This window comes from Giraffa tippelskirchi, chromosome Y (assembly GCF_054371585.1).
Source record: "Giraffa tippelskirchi isolate mGirTip1 chromosome Y, T2T-mGirTip1v1.2.pri, whole genome shotgun sequence".
NCBI lineage: Eukaryota > Metazoa > Chordata > Mammalia > Artiodactyla > Giraffidae > Giraffa > Giraffa tippelskirchi.
This window is the reverse complement of record NC_137290.1, coordinates 9,759,455-9,782,447: the sequence shown is the minus strand read 5'-3', so window position 1 is coordinate 9,782,447 and position 22,993 is coordinate 9,759,455. Positions and strand designations below refer to the sequence as shown.

At 39.3% G+C, this 22,993-nt stretch overlaps 1 protein-coding gene across 2 annotated transcripts; it reads left to right on the top strand.

Moving 5' to 3' along the window:
* The first annotated feature begins 5,218 nt into the window (after window positions 1-5,218).
* LOC145537757 (eukaryotic translation initiation factor 1A, X-chromosomal-like) lies at window positions 5,219-22,756 on the top strand. 2 transcript variants are annotated; one of them, XM_081568568.1, is made up of 7 exons: window positions 5,310-5,394; window positions 7,764-7,847; window positions 13,259-13,362; window positions 14,454-14,504; window positions 18,574-18,655; window positions 19,566-19,665; window positions 22,622-22,756. In XM_081568568.1, the coding sequence occupies exons 1-7, from the start codon at window positions 5,379-5,381 to the stop codon at window positions 22,644-22,646; spliced, it is 462 nt and encodes a 153-aa protein (XP_081424694.1). In that variant the 5' UTR covers window positions 5,310-5,378; the 3' UTR covers window positions 22,647-22,756. The 2 variants fall into 2 exon arrangements, with proteins under 2 accessions (XP_081424696.1, XP_081424694.1); XM_081568570.1 differs by lacking the exons at window positions 14,454-14,504; window positions 22,622-22,756 and having other exon boundaries at window positions 5,219-5,394; window positions 19,569-20,575.
* Window positions 22,757-22,993: the final 237 nt, after the last annotated feature.

Here is a 22,993-nt window from a genome sequence, read left to right as displayed (position 1 = left end):
CTCATAAATCTCTTTTTCTGATCTTGCTTTTCTGCTGGCATCTCCTTTGGATGTTACCTCACAGTCGAGACCATGGTGGAATTCATTTCCATGAAGAGTTACCACAAGCTTCCAGTTTCTGGGAGAAAACCCTGAGTAATCATGCCCTGCCCATCTAGTTCCCAAGGTCTCTCATTGAGGTTGTTGGCTCTGGATGATAGGGGAATGAGTTGTGTGCTTCACTGCGGTCCTTGTGTTTCTAATTGACTGGCAGTTTCAGCCAGCTTGAGAGGTGTCCCCAGGGACACAGTTTGTTGGCTTAGAGGGATTTCCAGTGGTTTCCGTGGAGTGCTCACTTCCTGGTGTCCACTGGTTGCTTATTCACCCAGGATGCATCACACAGCTCAAATTCTTAAGAGGTATAACAAAGCACACCATAAACAAACCAACAAGATGACTCCATATTTTTATAACAAAGAACCTAAAACCTGATAGAAATTTATGAAAAAGACAAGAGCCAACAGTTTCTAAGTTACAGCACTGACCTTTAACTTTATTAAGAGATGTTTAAAAGACATGAGCAGGCAATTAACAAGAAAGATATAGAAATAGCCCCAATCACATTAAAAAGATATTTAATCTCACTAAGGTAAGAATAATCAAATTGTAATCCCCTTGATAAATCAAGCTGACACAGAAATTTAAAAAATTTTAGAAATTGCACACACAGACAGTAAAATACTTGGAAATACTGTGTTTTGTGTGTTATAAAATTAAGTATAGACAGAGAAATCATCAAATAGACCCAATATCTTTTTGTAGATATAAAAACCATAGTGTCAGATGACAAACACAGTGGACTGAAAAAATGACAGATTAGACAGGGCAGCAGGGAAAATTGTGCACTTGATGAAGTAGTAATAGTAAGTGTCCAGAAAGAAACACAGACTACACCAATATATTCAAAGTACACACAGCATAATCTACTGATTTTTGTCCCCCTAAGAATGCAACATCGCTTAATTATTTGAAAATCCATCGGTGTAATTCAACTTATTAAAGAACTAAAAATGAAACACAGTAGGGTCATCTTGATAAATGCTGAAAAATAATTTGATAAAATCTAACATCTCTTCTTGGGGTGGGAAGATCTCCTGGAGAAGGGATAGGCTACTCACTTCAGCATTCTTGGGCTTCCCTGGTGGCTCAGCTGGTAAAGAATCTGCCAGGCATGTGGGAGACCTGGGTTCCATCGTTGGTTTGGGAAGATCCTCTGGAGGAGGGCATGGCAACCCTCTTCAGTATTCTTGCCTGGAGAAGTCCCATGTACAGAGGAGCCTTTTAGGCTTACAGTCCATGGGGTCACAAAAAGCTGGACACAACTGTGTGACTGAGCACATCCTGTATAAAAACTCTTAGAAACTAGAAACAGAAAACTTCCTCAAACTGATGAATGTAATAAACTGTATAACTAACAGCACTCTTTATGGTAGAAGACTGATTTCTTTACTTCTAAGATCAGAAGCAACAAAAAGATATCCACTCCATTATTTTTCATTTCTCTCCGTGAAGTCATATTAGAAAATGATTGAGAAGTTATCTGGTTTGGAAAAGATGAATTAAAATGTTTTTATTTGTAAGTGTCATCTATTTAGAATAGCCAGTGAAATCACAGCAACAACAAAATTACAAAACCTAAGAAGTAATTAAAGCAATGTTTCAAGATATACAGTTGATATATAAAACTCAGTTAATTGCTTTTCTATATAGTAAGATAGACAAATGAAAATTAAAATGAAAAATAATATCAGTAACATTGAACTATGAAAAACTTAAGAGACTTAGAAAATATATGAAAGGCAACAATGCAAAAAAATGGACAAAAGATTTGCACAGGAAATTCTCCAAATAAATATACACAGATGGCAACTATGCATGCACAGCACAACAAAATGATGGCTCTAATGAGAGAATAGACAAGAAGAAGTGTGATGAGTATGTGAATAAATTTCAACTTTCATGCACTGCTTATCGGAATACAAAATGGGACAGACCCAGTGGAAAACACTTTGCAAGTTGCTTTAAAAGTTAAACATTGGATTGCCATATGACCCAGCAATCCCACTTCTAGGTATATACCAACAAAAATGAAAAACAAAAAAAAAAAGGAGGTTTACCCAAAGACTTGCTCATGAATGTTCATAGCAGTCTTATTTCTAATGTTAATAAAGTTGAGATGAACAAGATGGTGGAGCTGTAGGTGGACATGGATACGTCAGGGATACACATTCAGGCACATAAGTGCTTGCAGAACACTAGCTGAGAGCAGACAGGACTGCCTAACCAGAGGAAAATAACATATGGGACCATCCAAAAGTCTGTAGGATGAAGGAACTAGGGAGAAAAGTACAAGTGTTAGTAGGACTGGACTTGCCCTAGGTGGGTGGGAGAACTGAAGTAGGTGTTCAAACTCCACATGGGAGCGCCTATCTGGACCAGAGGAGAAACATTTAAGGCTGAGAGTGAAACAGCTCATTTGTGGCAGCCTAAATGGAATGAGAATCAAACAGTCCTTGCCACAGCCACACACACCCCAGAGAGGGACACAGGTCACCTAGAAGGTGCAGCAGCTGGTAGCTGGAGCATAGGGATTGTGGAGCAATCCCAGGGTGAGGGCTGCTGTTTACTGGGGAGACACAGATTGATTGTATGTGAGAATGAGGAGATCGTGGTGGGAAATGCCTGTGAAGGTATGACAGGCAGCCATGGAAGCAAGGTGAAACTGCTGAGTCACATGTAGGGGGTGGAGCCATCACTGTAGCCTCTCTCTCCCTACTTGCCAGCATTGGCGGCTGAACAAGAGAGAGGCTGGCCCATGAAGCGCCTGACTCCCCAAACTACAGAGTAGGACTTCACCCAGGGTGCTCCTTCAAGTGCCTGATACAGAGCAGGATCCCAGTCTGAGGGTGTGCCCTCTATATGCCTGATAGGCTGAGCTACAGAGAAGGACCTCAGACAAGGGAGCCCTCTAAGTGTCTGAATGCGTGGAGATACAGAGAAAAACTAGCCAAAGAGGCCTTCTACTCACCAGCTGAAGAGGCTCAAAGAAAGATACTGATAGAGCCATTAGTCCAGCAGTGGAGGCAGTCCAAGATCCTGCACACTTGGCACTGCCAGGGTCCCTGCAAGCCAAGCAGCTGTGACACCTTCGTGCTCAACCCTTACTGGGGCAGAGCTGCCAGAGTTAAAAAAAAAAAAAGTCTTGAGTCGACACGTGCAGTCGCTTCATAGTGTCCAAATCTTTTCTAACATGTAGACTGTGGCCTGCCAGGATTCTCTGTCAGGGATGCGGGTTCTCCAGGAAGGATACTGGAGCATATTGGCCAACACTGATTGCCATACCCTTCTAGAGCACTATATTTCCTGCTGTCCTATTCACCACACCCCTGAGTACCTGGTGCTGCTAGAATGCCTGTGTCCCAAGCAGCACACCACCTCCTCACCTGGCCCTCACAGGCGCAAACCCAAGTCCTGCAGGGCAGCCTCAGGAGCAAAACCCAGTGGGTGAATCACATGCAGACATGGAAGTAAAACCACAAAGGAAACCCAGGGGCAGTGTGGCTAAGGAAGAAGATGCAAAACCTTCCTACACCTGTAAAGCTGCAGATTAAATCCACATGAACACCTAGGCAGACTCTGTGCCTATGGAATACATAAAATGTCATTGAGAGCTCCCACAAAAGAAATTGCACTAGTTCTGATAGCTGTGGACATTGGAGGTAAGAACACATAAAAGTAGGACCAGATTAGAATGTAAGCTGCCCCCACAGCAAGTCCAGAGATCAGCATTGGAGGGTACCCTAGGGAGGTGAGGTGGCTTGTGACTTCTAGAGAGGGAAAGGACTCTGACAGCAGTAACTCAAGATAAACCTGTATTATTCTTATGTTTTGACTTGCTCTGGAGATTCTTTAGGCTTTTTTCTTTTTCCTTTTTTCCCCTCTTTGTAGTTGATGATTGTATTGGCACTATGAAATCTAATGAAGCTTTTGAGCTTTTTCTTCTTTTCTCAGTCACATTTTTTTATTGCTCTTATAAAGTTCTGGTTCTACATTGGGCTTTTGCAGTTCCGTGGAGTTTTCATTTTGTTTTTCTTTTATCTTTTTCTACTTTAAATTTTAAATTTTAAACCTATTATTATTTTTCTATTCCTTTGTTTTCTTTTTCTACTGTTTCTTTCCCTTTGCAGTTAATCTTTAATGCATATAAATCTTCTTTATCTACCTCTGTTTAACTTTGCATATCTATTCTTTCTTTCTATACTTTCTGTCCTTTCATCTCAGCAAATTTGGTATTTTTTATTTTAATCACTTTATTCCTCAATATGAATCTTGCTCTAGTTTTGCTTTCTAGTTTCTGCATTAGTTTTGCTCCTGTAGAGATACTTTAGGTTTCCTTTGTTTGTGGGGTCAACTTAATGTACTTTATTTTTCTTGGACAGTTTTGATGTTCCTATGGATGTATCTGTATATGTGTATATTCAGTCACACTTTTTATTGTTGTTATACACCTCTGCCTCAAAGTTGGTATTTTGTTGCTCTGTAGAGTTTTTTTTTTGTTTCCTTTTTATTCCCTTTTTTCTGTTTTTTTAAAATTAGTTTATTTATCTATTTTTTAACTTTACAATATTGTATTTGTTTTGCCATACATTGACATGAATCCACCTTTTTTTATCTCTCTGTATGTATACTTTTCGGAGAAGGAAATGGCAACCCACTCCAGTACTCTTGCCGGGAAACTCCCATGGACGGAGGAGCCTGGTAGGCTGCAGTCCATGGGGTCGCTAAGGGTCCGACATGACTGAGCGACTTCACTTTCACTTTTCACTTCCATGCATTGGAGAAGGAAATGGCAACCCACTCCAGTGTTCTTGCCTGGAGAATCCCAGGGACGGGGGAGCCTGGTGGGCTACCGTCTATGGGGTCGCACAGAGTCGGACACGACTGAAGTGACTTAGCAGTAGCAGCATGTATACTTTTAATCTAAATTTTTTTTTAATCCTATCATAATTTTCTACATTTATTCCTTTGTTTGACTTTCCTAGTTTTCTTTTCACCTTCAATCAGGATAGTCAGTTGGTTTGGACTACATGAGGTCCATAGGTCAGAAGAGACTGTGTTTTGGGGATAGGCTGGTGGCGTCAGAGGCGACGAGAGTGACGTTAAACCCCGTGACACCTGCTGGGTCGCCATTTTGCTGCCGCTAAGCGTGGCCGCATGCCGATCTCTCCCGAGTTCTCAATTCGGAGTGCGTAACAGTTCTTTGGCAGCCTCGGAGGATTGCTTGGCAGCGGCAGCGGCACAGGAAGCTGCTTGAACACAGTGAGCCTGCCGTTACAGCTATGCCCAAGAATAAAGGTAATGACTCGGTTTCCCAGAACCACGGTTTGCTCAGCCGCCACCGGTGGTAGCCCCTCCTTCTTGTGGTTGGCTGATATCTTTGAGCAGGACTGCACAGTCCACATAGGAGCTAGGAAGCTGCCCCTGCCTCCTCCCGCTCTGTTCGCATAGCGGTATCATTTTCTCTCTGTGTTTGTCAGTTTTACACGGAGGGTGAAATAGATTAGTTTTCCATTCATGCCAGGTTGAAGCTGAATACTTTGGCCGCCTCATGCGAAGAGTTGACTCATTGGAAAAGACCCTAATGCTGGGAAGGATTGGGGGCAGGAGGAGAAGGGGACGACAGAGGATGAGATGGTTGGATGGCATCACCGACTCGATGGACATGGGTTTGGGTATACTCTGGGAGTTGGTGATGGACAGGGAGGCCTGGAGTTCTGCGGTTCATGAGGTCGCAAAGAATCTGACAGGACTGAGTGACTGAACTGAACTGAACCTGCCAGGTTAACTGCCAGCGCATTAGTAAACTGAGGAGAAGGCTACTTTTGGGCAGCCAAGGCTTCGCCTCTGTGGCCTTCATCCTTTCCCGGGACTCTCCCTTAGCTGTTGTTTACGACACACTGATTCTTTCTTTTGGGACCATTAAATATTTCTCCATACTTTACTTTGTGGACAGTTGACTACTGCTGAAAATACTGCTTCTTTGCAAACACGAAGGTAAAACACCGTTGCATGTTTAGGTTCATGTCTGCCAGTTTACTTTCTTCTTCTTCTTCTTCTTCTGCTGCTGCTGCTGCTGCTGCTGCTGCTGCTAAGTCACTCCAGTCGTGTCCGACTCTGTGCGACCCCATAGACGGCAGTCCACCAGGCTCCACCATCCCTGGTATTCTCCAGGCAAGAATACTGGAGTGGGTTGCCATTTCCTTCTCCAGTGCATGAAAAGGGAAAAGGGAAAGTGAAGTCGCTCAGTTGTGTCGAACTCTTAGCGACCCCCTGGACTGTAGCCTACCAGGCTCCTCCGTCCATGGACTTTTCCAGGCAAGAGTACTGGAGTGGGGTGCCATTGCCTTCTCCTTACTTTCCTCTACCTGTCACAAACCTTAACCTTCTTTAGAAGGCAAGCATATACCAACGTGTTCTGCCTTCTTTTCTCATAAGATAGATGCTGGCACTATGTATTTCTACTTATCTTTATTCTGAGGCAGACAGTTCACAAATAATCAGATTTGACAATAACTCTACTTGTAACTTCCAACATCGTACTTGTAAGCTAACTGAAGCAGACCACTGGGACAGTCATTCCTTGAATTCTCCTTTTTACAGACCTCAATTCTTCTTGTGTCATGTTTAATGGCCTGTAATGCCTCCCAGAAAACTGTAACTGCAAGGAGTGAGAATACCTCCTTCAGAATAGCACCACATTTCACATTGCACAACAAATCTCTTCATTGTTCATTCCTGGCACTTCATTTTAGCTCTCAAGCCTTACTTAACGTTTGCCATATTCGGTTACATTTCTTTACCTTTGAGTTCAGTGCTCTCTAGATTCCCCAGACCAACTGGCCCAGCCTTTCTCTAGCAAGCAAATGTTTTGCTGCTACTAGTCAGTGAAACTCTAGGAATGTCTTTTTCATAATGTGTTAGGTAAATTACAAACCACTTCTACTTGTTTTTTCTAGTCTATTTAATTCACGTTTAGCTTACAAATAACTGTACATTGCCATGCATTCCTTGTTTCGTCTTCTGTTTCTAGGAATGACGTTTCCTATGCCCACATTTGGTAGTGTATTCTAAAGAGAACAGGACTTTATGAATGCTGAATTGCTACAGCTTGGTGCTTAGTAGATGTTCAGTACATTTTTGTTAATGTTATCTTCCTAGGCTTCACTCCAGCCTTGGGTAACTCTGCTCTTCCTTCTGTGGAACTTTTATACTAGCTGCTACCTCTCATGCCAAACTGAAGACATTTCTACATATGATTTTTCAGTTTTCAGCCCTTTACAAATATATGGACTAGTCTTGGTTTATTAATTTGAAAATAAATTGTGGAAGAAAATGTATAGAATCCAGGTTTAATCGGAAAGCATGGACAATAACAAAATGCTAATGGCTGTCTCTGGTAATGGGTTATGTGGTTGATAATATACTTATTGGGTAAGGGATTTGGATGAAAGCCACTGACAATTTGTAACATGCGGCTAATCAGAAAGCAAATAACGTTAAATTGTAAATCTCTTTTTAGGTCTCTTAATTTAAATGGTAATTTGTTTGTTTCCCTGTGTTTTTATAAAGTTTAAAATCTTACGTTAGCTTGTGCAACAGTTGAGTTTGTAAACTATTATACAGATGCTTAGATGTCAATTTTTATTCACTCTTTAATCATTTAGGTAAAGGAGGCAGAAACAGAGGCAAGGGTAAGAAGGAGAATGAATATGAAAAACGAGACTTAGTCTTTAAGGAAGACAGACAAGGTAAGACTTCTTTAGTTATTTATACCTTTTCTAGCAATTGAATTTGAGTTTACCCTGAAACATACCTTAGTCATAATCCCAAGGAGTTGTCTCATATCTCCTTTTTTTTTTAATCTAAATGATTTCATTTGCTTATGTGTTTCTTTGTTTGTTTGTTTGGCTGTGCTGGGCCTTCATTACTGCACATGTGCTTTTCTCTAGTTGTGGGGAGTGGGGGCTGCTCTGTAGTTGCAGTGCATGGGCTTCTCGTTGGGGTGTTCTCTCCACTTGTGGAGCAGAGGCTCTAGGGAGACCAGGCTTCAGTAGCTGCAGTACATGGGCTCAGCAACTGCAGCTGCCAGGCTGCAACTATTGAGAGCACAGCTATTGAGAGCACAAGCTCAATAGCTGTGGGACAGGGGCTCAGTCGTTTGGAGGCATGTGGGTTCATCCTGGACCAGGGATCAATTGGCAGTGGATTCCCTACCACTGAGCCACCACAGAAGCCCCTCGTATCTCTAGCTTTTCCCCATTTACTGTGCCCTACGTTGCTCCATAATTTGTTTTAAGTAATTCAATTTACACTGTTTCTCATGCAGATTTAATGTGGCATTTCTGTAAAGAAAGTGTCCAGTTTTTATTCTGTGACAAAGCATGGCATGAGTGCAACTGAATTGTAGGGTTTAGAGCAGAGTAAGCCTGGCTGCCAACATCGAAAATTCCCTACTATTGTAATATTTTTCAGTAGACTCTGAGAAATCCATGCCAAGACCTCAGACCCTCAGTACTCCAATGTCCTTAGTGTATTTAATAAAGTAACTGAATAATTGACTGTCTCTTATTTAAGTAAGTGCAGGCTAAAAGAAGAGTAGAATAATTGACTGAAGCACTTACTTTTTTCCCTTTAATGGATAGCTAAGCCCACGGAGGAGTTGAAATATGAATACAACTCCCATTTTTTTTTAACTTAGACTCACTAATATTTAATGTTTTCTTCTTGTACTTTCTTTCTGTACATGAACATTTTCTTCCTAATATTTTAATCTTTCTTATAGGCAGATCTAGTTACATACAGTTACGGTCTTTAGCCCTAAATATCTCATCTCTTAAGAGTGAAGGCTTTCTCTTATGTAACTCCAGTAGCATGGTCACGAGAAATTTAACCTTACCATTGTATTGTCACCTAGTAAGTACTTTTTTCTAGCCCCGTTGCTTGCGCTTAGTCATGTCTGACTCTTTTGCGATCTCATGGACTGTAGCCCACCTGGTTCCTGTGTCCATGGAATTCTCCAGGCAAGAATACTGTAGTGTGTTGTCATTTGCTTCTCTACGGGATCATCCTTGCCCAGAAGTCTAGTGCGTGTCTCCTTTGTCTCTTGCATTTGCAGGTGGATTCTTCATGGCTGACCACTGGGCAAACTTGTGTTTTGGAATACCCAGTAGCCATATGTGGGTGTTGAAATGAATTGAAGTTAACATATATTGTTCAGTTCACATGTAAACTTTTCTCTTAATGAAAATGCTATTCTCTGTTGTTGAGCTGGTGTGTAACTGCCATTCACATGTGTCCATTTGTTTCAGTAATTTCCAGCACTTCATAAAAAGCCACGTAATTATTCCTTCATAGTGGAAGTCACTAAACACACACACACACACACTCAGGCACAAACACAAATATTTTTATTAATTATTTGAAACATGGTGTGTGGCTAAAGATAATCTGGTCTTTGACCTTCGTATTTTTTCCTTACATTAGAAATTTGTTTTCAGGCCCAGGTTTTAAATTACAATTTTCTTTTCTTTGTTATTTTCTCCTGTGTAGCAGTCCTGAACAATAAGCTGGGTTCACGGCCTGTGAACCAAGGGACTCTCCATCATGTGAATCCCATTTACCCTTCAGGATAATTACAGATTAGGATCTCTTTGGTGGAGGTGTTGTTATTCAGTCGCTAAGCCATGTCTATGACTCTGTGGGAGCCCGTGAACTGCGGTACACCAGGATCCCCTGCCTTTCACTATCTCCTTGCATTTGCTCAGACTCATGTCTCTTGAATCCTGTGATACCATCCAACCATCTCATCTTCCGTTGTCCTCTTCTCTTGCCCTCCTGCTTTCCCAGCATTAGGGACTTCTCCTTGCTATCGACTCTTTGCATCAGGAGGCCAAACTATTGGGGCTTTGGCAGCAGTCCTTGCAGTGAATATTCAGCGTGATCTCCTTTGGGATTGACTGATTGGTTGGTCTCTTTCTGTCCAGGGGACACTCAAGAATCTTCTCCAGCACTATAGTTGAAAATCTTCAACTCTTCAGCGTTTAGCCTTCTTTACGGTCCCAACTGTGACATCCCTATGTGACTACTGGAAAAACTAGAGCTTTGACTATACAGACCTTTGTCAGCAAAGTGATATCTCTGCCATTTAACGTGTTGTCTAGAGTTGTCATAGCTTTTCTTCCAAGGAGCGGTTCAGTTCAGTTCAGTCACTCAGTCGTGCCTGGCTCTTTGCAACCCCATGGACTGCAGTGCGCCAGACCTCCCTGTCTATCACCAACTCTTGGAGTTCCACCAAACTGGTGTCCATTGAGGTGGTGATGCCATCCAACCATCTCATCCTCTGTAATTCCCTTCTCTTCCTGCCCTCAATCATTTCCAGCATCAGGATCTTTTCCAGTGAGTCAGCTCTTCTCATCAGGTGACCAAAGTACTGGAGTTTCAGCTTCAACATCAGTCCTTCCAATGAACACCCAGGATTGATCTCCTTTCACATGGACTGGTTGGATCTCCTTGCAGTCCAAGGGACTCTCAAGACTCTTCTCCAACAGCACAGTTCAAAAGCATCAATTCTTCGGCACTCAGCTTTCTTTATAGTCCAACTCTCACATCCATACATGACTACTGGAAAAACCATAGCCTTGACAAGATGAACCTTTGTTGGCAAAGTAATGGCTCTGCTTTTTAATATGCTGTCTAGGTTCATCATAACTTTCCATCCAACTAGTAAGTATCTTTTAATTCCATGGCTGCAGTCACCATCTGCAGTGATTTTGAAGCCCCCCAGAATAAAGTTAGCCTCTGTTTCCCCATCTATTTCCCATGAACTGATGGGACTGCATACCAGGATCTTGATTTACTGAATGTGGAGCTTAAACCAACTTTTTCATTCTCCTCTTTCATTTTCATCAAGATGATCTTTCACCAAGGTTGGTGTCATCTGTCTATCTGAGGATCTTGATATTTCTCCCGGCAATCTTGATTCCAGCTTGTGCTTCCTCCAGCCTGGCGTTTGTCATGATGTACTCTGCCTAGAAGTTAAATAAGCAGGGTAACAATATACACCCTTGATGTGCTTCTTTCCTATTTGGAACCAGTCTCTTGTCCCGTGTCTAGTTATAACTGTTCCAGATGTAGTTGCTTCCTGACCTGCATACAGATTTCTCAAGAGGCGGGTCAGGTGGTCTGGTATTCCCATCTCTTTCAGAATTGTCCACACTTTATTGTGATCCACACCGTCAAAGGCTCTGGCATAGTCAATAAAGCATAAATAAATGTTTTTCTGGAAATCTCTTCCTTTTTCCGTGATCCAGTGGATGTTGGAAATTTGATCTCTGGTTCTTCTGCCTTTTCTAAAACCAGCTTGAACATCTGGAAGGTCATGGTTCATGTATTGCTGAAGCTTGGCTTGCAGAATTTGAGCATTACTTTGCTAGCGTGTGAGAGGGGTGCAATTGTGCAGTAGTTTGAGCATTCTTTGGCATTGCCTTTCTTTGGGATTGGAATGAAACTGACCTTTTCCAGTCCCGTGGCCACTGCTTAGTTCTCCAATTTTCTGCATATTGAGTGCAGCACTTTCACAGCATCATCTTTGAAGATCTGAAATTTTTCAGCTGAAATTCATCACCTCCACCGGCTTTGTTTGTAGTGATGCTTCCTAAGGCCCACTTGACTTCACATTCCAGGATGTCTGGCTCTATGTGATTAATCACTGCATAGTGATTATCTGGATCGTGAAGATCTTTTTTGTACAGTTCTTCTGTGTGTTCTGGCCACCTCTTCGTAATATCTTCTGCTTCTGTTAGGGCCATGCAATTTCTGCCCTTTCTTGAGCCCATTTTTGCATGCAATGTTCCCTTGCTATCTCTAATTTTCTTGAAGAAATTCTAGTCTTTCCCTTTCTATTATTTTCCTCTCTTTCTTTGCACTGATCACTAAGGAAGGCTTTCTTATCTCTCCTTGCTATTCTTTGGAACCCTGCATTCAAATGGGTATATGTTTCCTTTTCTCCTTTGCTTTTCACTTCTCTTCTTTTCACAGCTATTTGTAAGGCCTCCTCAGACAGCCATTTTGCTTTTTTGCATTTCTTTTTCTTTGGGATGATCTTGATCCCTGTCTGCTGTACAGTGTCACGAACCTCCACCCATAGTTCATCAGGCACTCTGCCTATCAGATCTAGTCACTTAAATCTATTTCTCACTTCCACTGTAAAATCATCAGGGATTTGATTTATGTCATGCCTGAATGATCAAGGAGCAGGTGCCTTTGAATTTCGTGGCTGCAGTGGCTGTCACTTTGATGTTAGTCCTTAGTAAAAAATTTAGTAATGTACACGCTTTATATTAACTACCTGTTTCTTTCTCTTTATTCTGATGCCTGCTTTTGTCTTTTAAATCAAGAAGACATCATCCCATACTAGCTAATGATTTTGTCATTGTTTTCAAATGACAGTAGAATCAGGTGGCCTCTACTATTCTTAGATATAATTGTATTTAAACATTTGACACTTTACCTTAAGATACCATTTTAAGAACTTGAGAATAAGCATCAACGTGTTCTCAAGCAAAAGTTTGTTAATGATCAACCTGCTGTTGATTATCGGTAGAGTTAATGAGGGAAAGGAGAGTCGAGGTTTGGCGAATACTCAGCCTGAGAGGTTGCTAAGTCAGCCTTTAGGGTGCAGTCTGAAATGAGCCGCTTTGATGTCCAAAGGTAGAGCATGCAGTCATGAAGAGCACGACTGAACTGATTTTCTCAAATTAGTAGATGACTTAAATATTCAAAGTAGCAGGTAGCTTTTTGTGTTACTAACATTTCTAATTTTGGATTAACTGCTTCACTTTTGTCGACTTTTCCTTGCTCTGAAAACATGAGGGTAAATGCATTAAGTGTAGCTGGAAGAGACTATAGACATTGTTTGGCAGATTAAGAGTTCTCTCATTTTTGTGGATAAAATTAATATAGGTCACCTTGAGACAGCTCTCCTTTGTTATAATATTTGAACATTTTGTTCTTTTTTAAATCATGGTTGGTGTGGTCTAAATTTGGCAATAAAAGTGAAGTTACCAACCTAACAACAAGTGTTACATTTTTTTAAAAAATTGAACAGTATTTTACAGTTCTCTTTTGTTTTGTTTTTTTTTCTTTTTTGCCCCTTCCTAAGAATATGCCCAGGTAACCAAAATGTTGGGAAATGCACGATTGGAAGCAATGTGTTTTGATGGTATGACAAGGATATGTCATATCCGAGGCAGCTTGAGAAAAAGGGTGAGTGTGGAGATATATTTTCCTTTAATACAAAACTTACCTTTAAAAAATTTAGCTGTGCTTCCAAGTGACTGACTTTGTTGAATTCTTCAAGACTTCAAAAATAGTGAGTTATATGACAATAGAAACACATAAAATTAGAAAATCCTCGATAACTTTCATCAGAGGATTTAGATTTAGAAAGAATGATTTGTGACACCTAGGCTGGATTTCGGCCAGAAATGTTTGCTCTTGAAGAAACAGACACATTCCGTGTATGAAACAAATGACCTAGACTCTTAACAAAAATATTAACCCATGAGAGAAAGAAAGAAAAATAAAACACCTGAAAATTATTTTTAAGACAAAAGGAGTCTAATTGCTAATTAAATCCAGTGTATGGTTCCGGGTAAGACTTTGCTTTGTGGGAACAGCTGTACGTGGTGTTAGGAACATTTGAAATGGGACCATCTTATTTAATAATTTTGGCACACTGATTGATCATATTGTTTAAAAGTTCCTTCAACCCTAATTTTTTGGATTAAAAAACAGTTTTGTTCTCTTGAGTCATTCTTTTCCAGTTAGTGGTTTGGGGGCCTAAATTGATGTCCGATGGTAACTAGATGGCTATGTTTGGGTCGATGAGTTATTTTCATTTGTTTAAAATAACTAAAGATGTCCAAAGTGATTTGTGAATAAAAGTAATTCACGTGGCAAAGAACTATGCTTTTGTAAACTTACTTATTTGAAGTAAAATTATTATCTATTTTAATATCCTAAATTAGAAATCTTGATCCAAACTGAACTGCCTATCTTTAGTTTTTACTTAATAGATGGTAACTCTCTGTAACTAGACTTTGTCTCATAGGCATGAGCACACACACAGATCACACACACATACATGCACGTGTACACATGACACACACACACCACAAACACACACACACACACGCACACACACACTCATCTGTCGTTTTGCCCTAATTTTTCGTAGGTCCTTTTCACACACTGAGTGAATTGTATCTTTTGTATTATGTTAAGTATGGCTTAACATCACACACTATTTTTTGTTTGCATTTTAAGTATAATATACTGCGAGTTTTCTTTTATAGGTTTGGATAAATACTTCAGATATTATATTGGTTGGTCTTCGAGACTATCAGGTAACAATTACACCTAAATTTATAATGTTCTTGAATTTAGAAATCATTAACATCAGTATTTAGATGATGCAATAAAATGCATTTGATCTGTTCCAGCCAGTTATGATTCTCATCCTTCTGGCAATAAAATTTGTTATGATCCATGAGGTATAAGATGATAGAATTCTGGCTGACTGACGGCATATGACTGATGGTTTTGTGGGAAAACTTGTTGTTTCTTTTTTTATTGTAAATATGCTATGCAATAAGTATTTTCTTATAATTTTGGATAAATACTGCAACTCATCACTCTGTCCTCCTTTAAAGCACACATGTATTCAAGGCTGTGTGCTAGGTTTTCTGGAATTTTGCCGCAGGCTGACGTTTTCAGTGTTTTGTAGTAAAATGAGAAGATATCTTTCTATTTTGTGACATATATTTCACAGAACTAGATTATTCATTTTCCTTCCATTTTTCTTTTCTGTAAATTTTGACAACACTGCAGCTTGTAGGATCTTAGATCCCCAGTCAGGGGTTGAATGCAGAATACTGCTGAGAAAGTCCTGAGTCCTAATCATGGGACCACCAGAAGACTCCCCCCCGTTTTGCCTTTTAAATATTTTGGTAAAATGACCTTTGCTGAAATAAGAACAGTAGCATATGACAGTGATTTTCGTTAGTATTCTCACTCATCAAAAGAAAAATTTAGTAATTTTATATTGGGTTGTCAGTTCCAATTTTTAAATTTCAAGGTCTCAGATCCAAGTTTGAAAAACCACTGCTGTAGATGATGCAATCAATTCAGGCAAAACCTGTAATCTCCAAAAAGGGTGTTTGAGGCTTATAGGAGAAAGGTAAGACATAGACTAGGTTGTTTAGCGTCTATGTTATAAATCTGAGATGAATACTTAGAAAACTACTTGGTAGTTGCCCCCTACGACCTTAATGTTTGGACTATAACTTGTGAGACAGAAATTCTTTTGATTTCTGTGTCAAACCCATCCCTTGGGCTAAATTAGATTTTGAGTGAAACAACTGCTCAGTCGCTCTCTATTCGATTATCAGGTCATGTTTTCTGTAAATACTTAAGACGTTCTGATTTGTAAAGTTTCAGTCTTCTGTTTCCTTGTCAATTTTTTGGTGTGATTGTTCTATTAGTGACTAAAAGAGACATTTTGAAGTCAGCTACTTCACTTTTCATCTGCACTAGTTTTCTCTTAAAGAATCTGTATGTCTTGATTCTCTAGTGAAATATTCTTGACAATTAAAAACATTATGCACGTTGTTTCTTGTCTTCTTTTTACGTATACTACCTGAGGTGAAGTCTCTGTTAAGTGCAGCTTCTAGGCTTTCTCAGCCATGCTTTGGATTGACTGCTAATTTTCTGGTATGTGACAAAACACCTTTTCCTTTTTCTTTGTGTGTCTTGTGTTTGTTGTTATTTTTGTTGTTGTTGAAAACTAGAAAATGCAAATATAACGTGGTGAACTGGGAGATCAGATTTCTTCCCCCAGGGCTTTTATCTTGCCATTGTTTGTTGAGTGATTTCTGAAACAGATTGTGTATGGCATGTATCTTTTCCTTCATGTGGCCGCTGAATGCTTGTTTATAACGTTGCACACAGCCCATGTTTGAGGTTTCATTAAAAGCCAGCAGTCCTCTCAGCCTCTGCTTTTAGGCTCTGTGCATGCTGGGGCATACCTTTGATACTCATCCAGGCAACTGATAGTTCTGAGTCATCATTCCGGGCTTGTGCAGAAACTCCAGGTCACTCAAAGCTGAGAGACTAGGAGCATCCCTCAACTTTGATGAGTTTGGGTTCAGTCCTGATTCCACATATAAATGAGGTCCTACAGTGTTTGCCTTCTCTGTGTGACTTGTTTCTCTTAGCACACTGTCCTCCAGGTTCATCTCTGTTCTTGCAAATGGCAATATATATCTACGTTGGATGTTAATCCTTTAGTGGTCTTATCATTTGCAAATATTTTTACTGATCTAGTACACTGTCTTTTTTATGTTGTTGTTGATGATTTCCATTTCTGTGCAAAAGTGATTTAATGTGAAGTACTTCCACTTACTAGGTTTTGCTTGTGTGGCTTATGGGTTTGGTGTCCTATACCAAAAACAAAGAACAAGAGCGGCATTTGGTAGTTTTACACTGTGTTCTCTTGTGGTAGTTTTATGGTTTCAAGCCTGGGTTTAAATCTCTTCAGGGTTATTTTAAGTGGTTTGTGGTGTAAGATAGCGGTCCACTTTTATGTTAAGTATTGTTTTCCTAGACCTGGTTATTAGAGAGGATGTCTTTTCTACACAGTTATCTTGCTTCCCTTCATAAGTATTCGTTGACTGTCTTTGAAAAATTTTGTTTCTGAGTGCTCAGTTTTGTTCTAGGAGTCCGCCTACTGGTGGAATGCCAGTGCCATATTGTTTGGACAGTTGTGTTTGAAAAGCAGGAAGTGTGTGTCCTCCAGCTTTATTCTTCCTCAAGATTGCTTTGGCGGTTAGGATTCTTTGAGGTTCCACATAACTTTGTCTGTGAAAAAAACTGCTACTTAAATTTGTATAGGAATTACATGCAATCTGTACATTACTTTGGGTAATGTGGACACATTACTATTATAACTGATTTTTGTATGTTGATTTTATATCCTGAAACTTTACTGTATTTTTTTCCTTTGTATGTTTTTGTGATCTAGATCATCCATTTATAACCTTTCCATTTTTCATGCTTGATGACTAAAAACATAGAATCTGTCTGTAAAAGTGTATCATTTTCATGTCCATTTATTTTCATTTAACTACATATAACCCCGCAAATGGATTGAAGAATTCTAAGTTCCCAGTTTAATTCTTTGTTGCAATGGCAGTGTAACCACAGTTATATCAATCCATTAAGGGGTTAAAATACTAACTTTAAAGTGGATAGCCAGAAACAGCTCTTCTGATTTTTAATCTGTTGCAGATAATTACAAACCCTTGCTAGTCAAATCATAATGTAAAGAAAATAGCATCACCACTCTGTGGAAGTGTATTAGCAGGTTATTAGCTAATCTTGGGAAAAGGCGATGGCACCCCACTCCAGCACTCTTGCCTGGAAAATCCCATGGACGGAGGAGCCTGGTAGGCTACAGTCCATGGGGTCGCTAAGAGTCGGACACGACTGAGCGACTTCACTTTCACTTTTCCCTTTTATGCACTGGAGAAAGAAATGGCAACCCACTCCAGCATTCTTGCCTGGAGAATCCTAGGGACGGCAGAGCCTGGTGAGCTGCCGTCTATGGGGTCGCACAGAGTCGGACACGACTGAAGCGACTTAGCATAGCATAGCATTGCTAATCTTGTCCCTACTGAGTTGCACTCAGAGTTTTAACACAATACCTACATGTTTTTTGTGCACATTATAGTTTGAGAAGTGTTGGTGTGTATTACACTGCAGTTTTATGACTGTGATATTTTCAGTTGCCTTTCTTTAGGTCTTTTCTAGGTTAATTGTAAGCGCTCAGAATTGTTTGTTCTGTCAGTGTCTCAGCTTCTTTAAAATGGAGAAAAGTGAACATTTTAGGGCAGTACTTCTCAGGCATATTTGCATCAGAAACACCCAGAAGAGCTTTATAAACATGCAAGGACTTCACTTCAGGCCTGTCAGGTTTTAGGAAGATATAGGTATCTTTTTAAAGCACCGCAAACAATTCGAATCAGTAAGATACTCTAAGAACTGTGGGTTGTAGAAAGGTTTCTTTTGGGTAAAATACCACTTTCAGTTTGAACTACAGTGTTAGAGTGTGGACAAGGACCACATTTCAAAACCACCACACACACACACACCCCTTTCCTTTTCTTTCTTTGATTCAATGCATTGTATGCATCATTTTCCTTGTCTATACTTCATTTGGTCATGCATGCAAACTTTGTCGTGTGAATTTGTGTGTGTGTGTGTGTGTGTGTGTGTGTGTGTGTGTGTGCCGCTCATAGAAGGAAGGTGAGAGAATAGTGAGGTTTTACATAATTGTGTTTAATTTGAAAGTAATTTAGGAGACAACTGATGATTCTTTGTATAACCACTTTTCATCCTTCCTTGTTTTTCTCCAAGGATAACAAAGCTGATGTAATTTTAAAGTACAATGCAGATGAAGCTAGAAGTCTGAAGGCTTATGGAGAGCTTCCAGAATATGGTAGTTAATGTCAAAGTTATTACATTTCCCTGTCTTCTTATAGTATTTGCTAATTAGTGTTTAGGTGAAGCAGTTGTTTCTGCTCTTGTTCTTTCTCTCTCTTTTATGTATTTTTGCATATATACTTCAATTCGCTTTAAGAATGTATGAAATACTTCAGTGTATTAACAACTTAGTAATGGATTCTCTTCCTAATATATGCTGTTTTGGTGGGGAATTAAAAAGTTTACAGACTGTAGCCTGATACGTAACAATTGTTCAAGGAATGCCTCTTTTAAACAATTCTTAAGAGATTATACCTGGTTTCAGCTAATCGAGGACAACAGTTATGGTACTGGTATTGATCTTTATGGAGGAGTATTCAGGTTTTCTTAGTACATAAAGTACTGTTGTGGCATTTTGTGGAGAGTGTTCTTAAAAGATATCCCTTTTGTTTCTTAAAGACAAAAGTATTCTATTCTTCCTCTAGTGAGCTTGGAAAGATTAAAATAAGTTCCTAGTAACAAAAAAGAGGAAGTGTACTAAACTCACATTGTGAACATGATAGCAACTTTATTTATTCAGTTACAGTGCATTTTATTATAAAGGTATGCGTTTTTTAGTAAGAATGAAAATTCTGATGACATATAGGCCATTTAAAAAAGACTAAGATAATTGGGAATCAGATCAACATTTACTTGGCAGTGAACTTCTTTTAGTTGTTTCATTCTGAGTTTGTTCTCTGTGATATGTTTGCAGTTAGGCAGATTTTTCTTGGAATGGAACTGTTGAATCGATGATTGATTACAAGCAGTTTCTTGTACAGTTCAGTGTTTTAGTATTAATCCAGTATTATTTCTTTAAGTAGGCAACTAATCTAGTAACATCTTGATTTTATATTTTTAAGAGTATGCTCTTACTGTGTTTTTAGCAGAACTTAGTGAAACAGATGAAACAAATTCCTTTGATCCTGAAGATGATGATGAAATCCAGTTTAAGGACCCTGCAGATGAGGTTGAAGACATTGAGGTGTAAGTCCAGGCTGAACCATGTGTGTGTGTGCTTTTTATTGTTTGGTACATGAAAGTAGTCAGACCTTTCACCATCTTTGGGCTCAGAAGGAGGAACACTTGAATTGAATATATATTGAGGCTCATGTATCCGTGAATTTGAATAGCCATTAATATTCATAAGACAGCATGGCAACCTTTTTAATTTTTCAAAAACTTTATAATTCTTGGGATCTCCTTGTTTGTTTGATTTATGTCAACTGGGTCTGACAGTGGGCACTCCTTGTCTTTATTAGGTAAGGGGGTCTACAGTGATAGTAGTAAGAAGTTTAGCAGACAGGTTTAAAATGTATCATCTCCCAAGGCTGGTACGTTAAAAGAAGTAAAGCATGTTGCAGCCACCTTGCAGAAGCATTGGAATTTCAGTGTACTCCAAAGCATTCTTAAAATGAAGGCCTGTTTTGTTGCCCATGTATTTAGAGGTTACATTAATTGTCCTGTATCACTCTAGAAAAAACTTTTGGTTTGAAGTTTGTGGGAAATGGTTGTTAATCTTGGTTAGGAAATAGTGATGATAAGACTTTTAAATGCCTCACGGTTCTTTTTTTTTAAATTAGTTTATTTATCTATTTTTAAACTTTACAATATTGTATTTGTTTTGCCATACATTGACATGAATCCACCAAGGGTGTACATGTGTTCCCCTTCCAGACACCCCCTCCCACGCTCCCTCCCCATCCCATCCCTCCAGGTCATCCCAGTGCACCAGCCCTGAGCACCCCATATCATGCATCGAACCTGGACTGGTGATTCGTTTCATATATGATAATTTACAATCTTCAATGCTGCTATGAATGTTTTTAAGTACAAATTTTATTGATTTGTATCTCTTGACTTTTTAGACAGGCATATCAAGTAACTGGAATGACAATATGGCTTATACTCTTGTAAGGCGTGTTAGACTTCTTCATCTTCTTCTTTCGGTACTTCTGTAGTAAAAATGTACTGTAGAAGACAGAAATGCAAAATCAAAAATGAGTGTTTGATTGAATACTAAGGTAGAAGTTTAGAATTCCAGGAGCAGATTTTAGGAAGTCTAAATTGAATCAATGACTTAGAACACAGATTTCAAGATCTTTCAGTCACCAACATCCTTATTAAGAGCATTTTCAGACACTCAGAGAAATTGAATTTTAAGTGGAAGTGAGCAATCACATATTCACCAAGATTACACAGTTTACAATTTTATACTCAGTCTCTCACATCTATCCTGTTCATCCCAGTCCGTATTATACTTTGATGGATTTCCAAATCATTTAGGAAATGAAACCAAGGCACTACCCTGGTGTGCTAGTATTTTAAGATTCTCAGCGTCCACTGTAGGGGTCACGAGTTCAATTCCTGGTCTGAAAAGGATGATCTGCATCCTGTGCGACATGGCCACAAATAACATTTAACACCCAAACTGCTTAAGATTATTCACACCGTGAATTAGAACAGCTGGTTATGTACCAATAGTGGAGAATTTATTTCTTTCTTTTACCCTATTTTTATAGATCTTTAAACATATGACAATACTCCATTGAAGCGAAGGTGAAGTCACTCAATCATGTCTGACTCGTTCTGACCCCGTGGACTGTAGCCTACCAGGCTCCTCTGTCTGTGGGGGTTCTCCAGGCAAAAACAGTGGAGTGGATTGCTATTTCCTTCTCCAGGGGATCTTCCCAACCCAGGCAGACCTTTTACCCTCTGAGCCACCAGGGAAGCCCGATACTCTACTGATGTTGCATGCTTTTAAAGCACACCAGAAACAGGAAATTAAAAAGGAGTAGAAAAATATTGTTGCAATATCATTAAATATTTTTAAAAATTTTCTCTTCCAGTTTTGCTACCACTTATCAGAGGCTCGAAAATTTTACATCAGTTTTTATTTTATATATTTATGATGCCTCTGTCATCATCTTTTATGTATTTGGAGTTATGAATTTTGTAAATGCTAAAATGAACATCTTAAAGATTTCAGTTAAACCGTGGTTAAAAATGAAAAGGCAGTTTTATTTGAAAAAGTGGACCCCGGGTTTTATGACTCAGTGTAAATCAGAAAGTAAAACACAATTATATACTAAGAAAGAATCCAGTAATGAAATGTCTTTTAAGTAGATGTCTTTTTAATGATATCTTTGTAGTATCTAGATGGTTTGTAATGCTGACCACAGATTTCTTAGAAATGCTGTCCTCTCTCTAATGTTTTGCTCAGTTTTGCAATCTCTCTCTCAGCCAGAGATTCCTTGTGGCTAAATTAATACTGAGGAGGTACAGTTGACAGTTATTTTCTGTGGTAAGAATGTAAAATGAACCAGTTATGTAGTATGTTATTCGAGACCGGAAGGTTGTCACGGCTGAGCTGGGGTTGAAGGCAAGGGAGCTAACCAAAGGGAAGACTTGAATACCAAGCCACACAGAGTTAAGCTTTTCCTTAGAAGGAAAAGAGAACAGGTTTCTGGAGCTGTGACTAAGCAGGTCAGTTGGGGAAAAGACTAAAGGCAACCGTAAGTGAAAGAGTTTGTCTTATATTGGAAATTTTGTTTAGGTTTATGTGTTTTATGTCAGAATCGCAGTTCTTGCCACAGTCAGATATCCTGGTGATTACTAGAGTGTCACGCCTGTGATCAGATTGAGTCACAAGCATTGGATTTAGTACCATCCTTCTCTCTTTGGGAGACGAAAAGATTCTAACCTGCCATTAAGATGAGTGAGTTAATTTAAAACATTGAAAAAATAATAGCTTGCGTAACATGATGTTCTCATTGAGATCATAGAGATTCACTGAAAACACATAGGAATTGAGAAAACAATCTGGTTGTTGTTCTTAACTTTAGTTCAAAAGGAATAATTTTCTAAGTAGTGTAAGAAGATCCTTTAAGCATTATTACAAGAATTATTTTTTCTGTAGATCTGATGTTCTTTTCACTTACAGATCTGAATTGAATTCAGAAGTCTGAGGAACATGCTACAGTTTGAATTTTGGTCATCACCTGCCGAGAAGAATAAAATTCAGTATGAGTGTAGTTTAAAGCACACTGTGCCTTAAATAAACTATGGTTTATTTTCATTGTTTTATTTCTTTATTTTTTATTAAATTAGTTTCTTTATTATTTAACTTTACAATATTGTATTTGTTTTCCATACATTGACTTGAATCCACCGTGGGTGTACATGTGTTTTCCTTCCAGGACCCCCCTCTGACCTCCGTCCCCACCCCATCCCTCCGGGTCATCCTGGTGCACCAGTCCCGAGCACCCTGTATCATGCATCGAACCTGGACTGGTGATTCGTTTCACATATGATA